Source organism: Cyanistes caeruleus, chromosome 4 (assembly GCF_971803275.1).
Source record: "Cyanistes caeruleus chromosome 4, bCyaCae1.hap1.1, whole genome shotgun sequence".
Classification (NCBI taxonomy): domain Eukaryota; kingdom Metazoa; phylum Chordata; class Aves; order Passeriformes; family Paridae; genus Cyanistes; species Cyanistes caeruleus.
Window position 1 is genome coordinate 65,579,646 of NC_141704.1, and position 4,714 is coordinate 65,584,359.

The 4,714-nt window shown below is 44.9% G+C and overlaps 1 protein-coding gene across 1 annotated transcript; it reads left to right on the top strand.

Moving 5' to 3' along the window:
- Window positions 1-2,338: 2,338 nt before the first annotated feature.
- LOC147653721 (uncharacterized) lies at window positions 2,339-4,445 on the top strand. Its single transcript, XM_086885292.1, has 2 exons — window positions 2,339-3,649; window positions 3,963-4,445. Exons 1-2 carry the CDS (start codon window positions 2,837-2,839, stop codon window positions 4,158-4,160), a joined length of 1,011 nt encoding a protein of 336 aa, XP_086741418.1. The 5' UTR covers window positions 2,339-2,836; the 3' UTR covers window positions 4,161-4,445.
- Window positions 4,446-4,714: the final 269 nt, after the last annotated feature.

A 4,714-nucleotide genomic window follows, 5' to 3' on the forward strand; every position in this document is an offset into this window, starting at 1 on the left:
AGGGATAAACTCCGGGGTTTGTTAGGTTTTAAATAGTTTCCAATTTCAGGCCTAATAGAAGGCAAAATGGAAAATATCACATGTAATAGGACTTAAAAATAGAAATATGGAAGAACACAATGTTATACTCATGTTACCTATTACTTTTTTCAGCTGAGCAAAGTCTTCACAAACACTATAAATACATATCTTTTTCCCCCAATGAAAATAATAATAAAAAAATCTGTCTTGTAACCTGAAAGAAAAGAGATAAAACCAAAGCAAACCTGATTCTTGTAAACAGAAAATGTTGCTTAAAAATTGAGTTTGGGGAGCATAAATATTTAATTGCCTTGAGCATGTCTTAGGAATTCACATTTACTCAAAATAGTGTCAAGAGCAAACAAAACTGCAAAACAATCTCTTTTAGTAGGAAATACCTTGTGAGAATCAAGTGTTTTCTTATCATCTTTCACTGTTTCACTTGATGTCTGAATCTTCTAACTCCAACTCCTAGAACAGCATCAGTGGGGGAGAGAGACAATGAACACTCCTTCTGTTATTTGACTGACTGCAAGGTTTTGACATGTAGAGTATTAATAAAAATAATTTATTCTCACAGGGTTTTGTCAGAATAACAAGCTGGTAGCTTTAAATATGGTTAAGAAAATTTTATGTATGTTAGGAAAAAACAAACAAAAAGAAACATTTGCAGTAGTAGGACAAAACCATCATAAAAAAGGTATATAGCAGATATACATATTTATATTCATATATATATATCTCCAATTTCCCAAAGCATTGCTCTAAGAATTAGACAAAACTGGCTACAAAATTCAGATTTTTTAGGTTATTTATTGACTGTAAAGTGAATCCTGACTGACAATAAATATCACTGGGGAACATTAATTATTAAATATACATTGTCCAATCTTTAACAAATCAACTTTAGTAAGAACAGTTTTAAATCTAAAAATAAAAACAATTTCCAAGACACTTATTTTAAGTAATTGCACTAAGAAATAGTAAGACCTTATATATAGTTAAATGACTAGCAGCCAACTCACATCATCATAGTAAGAATAATATATATGTACTGCAATTTTAAGTGTTATGACTTCAAGAACTTGTAGTAATAACCAAGCATTACTTGCTAAATAACACAAAATTTGTCTGATTAAGTCTGTTTAAAAGAATATGCAATGGGAATAACTAAGAGCTGAAATTAATGGTGTTAGCTTGTAAAGACAGAAATTTACTTCTTACAAGTAGGAAAACATGCAATATATTCCTATACTTAACACATGTTCGTAGTACAGACATTCCTGTTAATAAATTTCAGGTTAAAATTGACAAATGTGACATGTTCTACTATATGGAATTTCTTCAAGTGACTGTTGTTCCATCGGACAACACAAACTAAAAAATGTCCTGCCTCTCAGAAATATTATTCTGTTTCTACTCTTTACTTTATTTTTTTATTTTTTTTTTTCACTTTTAGAAAAACACAGATTTTTTTTTTTTTAGTATTAGAAAAATATAGGACAAAAACAAGGCTTAAGTTTTAGATAGGGAAGAGAGAATAAGGAGATGCTTTATAAGCTGAAATATTTTTCTCTTAAAGCTATGGAGATGGACAACCATGTTCTGAAAAAAACTCCTTTAATTCATGACAGAGTATATTGGGAAGCATGGAGTGTTCAAAGTGTGGATTTTGAGTAAAAAGTAGAGTAATTGTGATACAGTGAGGCGCTGGAACAGAGTGGAGTGAAGATTTGAGGCCTTGAGGGCAATGAGAAAACTGTTTTCCTGCGAAGCTCACAGAGACAGATGAAGAGGACTCATGGCCCATACACACCTCAGAGTGATGTGAAATGGGAGGAGTGAACTCATGGCAGATTTCCGGGCAGCTGGCATCAAACAAATAGAAAACTATAACAGAAATATTTTTCTTGTGAGAAACTCCATAGATTAGCAGAAGAAGATTTCTGTTTCTATACAAACACTGATAAAGAGACTCTAGCAAGAATTGGGACTGTTTTAAACACCAAAGTTCCAAAGTCTTTTGTCTCTATCTTGTCATGTGAACAAGGGAATGCTGGGTAGTGCGGGATAAAAGGGTTTTCTGAAAGTTTATTCTGGTGTTCTTATTCTTGTAGTTTTGTGAATAAACTTTCTTTATTCCTTTTAAGTTTTAAGCCTGTTTTGCTCTTGCTCTAATCCATATCTCACAGCAAGAAAAAAGTAAGTTTTCTAGTATTTTTTCAGTTACTGCTTTAAAACCACGACAACTGTGTTTTCACCATCACGTCAGATCAGCTCTTGGACTCACAGCTCACCGCAGACCTCGAAACAGGAGGCAAAGATCTGCACCACTTGGCCTTTCAGAACTTCTCACCCATCTATGACCTTTCTGGGGCCAGCTTCACAAAATGAGGGGGAAGCCATTCCAAAGAACACGACCAAGGAAATCACACAGCACTCGGGATTTGTTCCAGGCATCAAATTTTTAATGGATGATGTGAAGTAACACCGAAGCAATTCCTGTCCACAGAAAAAAAGATTTCAAATGGTTTTGTCTCAAGGACAATCACTGGAGGTTGAAAGTTTCTGGGGCTGAAAGTTACATGAGGTCCTCAACACTGAGCAATCAATATCCCCAGAGTCTAAACTGTGAAATTACTACCTGGGCAAGGAGAACATTTTCAGGATTTGCAACTCATCTCAAAGCCTCAGTAGAACTCAACCAGCAGAATTCCCCTGAGATGGCACTGTGCTCTGGAAGCCCTCAAATACTCACTAAAACAGACTTGACTTTCACTAGGACAGCTGCTCATGAAAATCTGGGGTAAAACCTATGGGAAGTGGCCATGTGCACGCATATTCCTTCTTCCCACAGCAGGCACAATCAAATCCTCCTTTGAATGGCCTCCAAGTTGAGCAGCACTCATTGGCACAGCCTCTTCTCCCACAGACAGGCCAGCGAGCAACACGGCAGCGCCAGCCAGGTGGGCAAGGACAAGAGAGAGCAGATGCCAACAAGGCTTGGAAGCTGGGCCAAGGGAGGTTTACGCTGGCCATTGGGAAGAACTTGTGCCCAGCGTGGGCCATCAGATACTGCAATGGCCTGACAGGGGCTGCTGGAGTCATCATTGTGGCACGGGTGCAAGGCAAGCCAGGCCGCAGCGCTCGGGCCCCGCTCTGCTGGCCATGCTTGCCGCCATGGCTCCCAGCTTGGACTCAACATTCTCTCAGGGCTCTCTGCAGCCAGGGCGTTCTGTGCTTCTGTGACATCACAGCCTCTGGGGACGGCACGCTGGCTGGCAACTGTCCCCAGCTGTTGCTGCGCCCCAGTGCCCAGGCACAGCTGCTCGCAGAGAGACGCCCAGAGCCTCGGTGCTGCTGGCAGAGCACTATGGCTGCTCACGGCTCCTCCGCGCTGCTGCAGCTTTACGTGCTGCTGCTCTTGGCTCATCCCCTCGACCCTGTGAGCAAACCTGAGCGCAGCACGGATGCCTCTCCTCTGCTTCTGGAGGATTGTCATCTGGACGAGTCGGACCCTGAGCGCATCCGGTGGGCGGCCAGGACATTCCTGCTCATCGACCTGCTCATCATAGGAATGGCCATGGGATGGTCGCTCGGAAAAAGAATTCAGAGACGCTGGCGAGAGGTGAGGAGGGGGGTGGGGGGTCAGGCAGGCGGGATGGGGCAGACCTTGAGGGCCTCTTGGGCACCCTTTGGCCAATGCCCTGCGGCAGAAGGGGCCTGAGCTCCTGGCTGGGGAATGCGGCCCAGGGGCTGAGCTCCATGGACAGCACCAAGCAGAGGCGGCAGAGCTCTGCCTGCTGCAGCCTCTTCCCCGGGCCAGCCCAGCCCAACTGGGCCCGAGTCTCTGTCTCCCAGGCCAAAGGCAGCCCCACAGGTGCCGGCCCCGCTCTGCCCCTCTGCCTCTTCCATGGGGATCCCTGTGCTTTGCCTTGCAGCGGAATCTCCAGAGCCCTTCGGGCCGTGCGGGGCCCCGCCGCCATCGAAGACAGGGCTGTCCCACGGAGCTGATGCAGCTGCTGATGGACAACCGCGACCTGATGCGGCTGCTCCTTCGCGACAGCCCTCAACCAACCACCAAGATGGCGGCAAAAGAGGGCAGTGACAGGAGACTCCGCACCTCCCCACAGCTCTGACCTCCAGCGTCGCGCTCCAGCTACAGAACCTTACGGGGAACGGGTGACCAGTGCCCAGCCCAGGCACTGCGACGTTCCCCACCTTACAAGTTAGCCACACCCCTGTTGTTGTTCGATTCCCCACCACGTTTCCCCCAAGAAGTTGACCTTTCCCTTAGTGTTCAGTTCTAAACAGTTGAAGCATTGAAGTTTCTTAGCCTTAAGATTCTTACCCCATAGTCTTCTAGTAACGTTGGATTGTAGATTTTAGAAGTAGTCAAGTGAATAAAGTTCACGTTTTCTACACGTTGCTGTGTCATTTTCTTGAGGTTGCACCTGAGACCTGGGGACTCCTTGAGAGATGGCTTTGCATGGCAGCTCCAGACTGCCTGCAATGGAGAGCCCCAGTGCCCCAGCAGGCTTTGCAAGAGCACGGAGGGCAGCGGGAAAGAAGAAGGTGGCCAATATTCACCTGCCTCCAGCTTCCAAGGAAGCTTGCAGTCAAGCCCTGTCTGCCCTTTAGGGGGGACCCTAAAGGCCCTGGCAGGCATCACCATGGCCCCAGGACGGGGGGC

Excerpts from the sequence above, each read along its gene's own strand:
- LOC147653721 (XM_086885292.1), top strand. The coding sequence starts at position 2,837 with ATGGGAAGTGGCCATGTGCACGCATATTCCTTCTTCCCACAGCAGGCA. Across the intron at positions 3,650-3,962 it reads TTCAGAGACGCTGGCGAGAG|CGGAATCTCCAGAGCCCTTC; the intron begins GTGAGGAGGGGG and ends TTTGCCTTGCAG.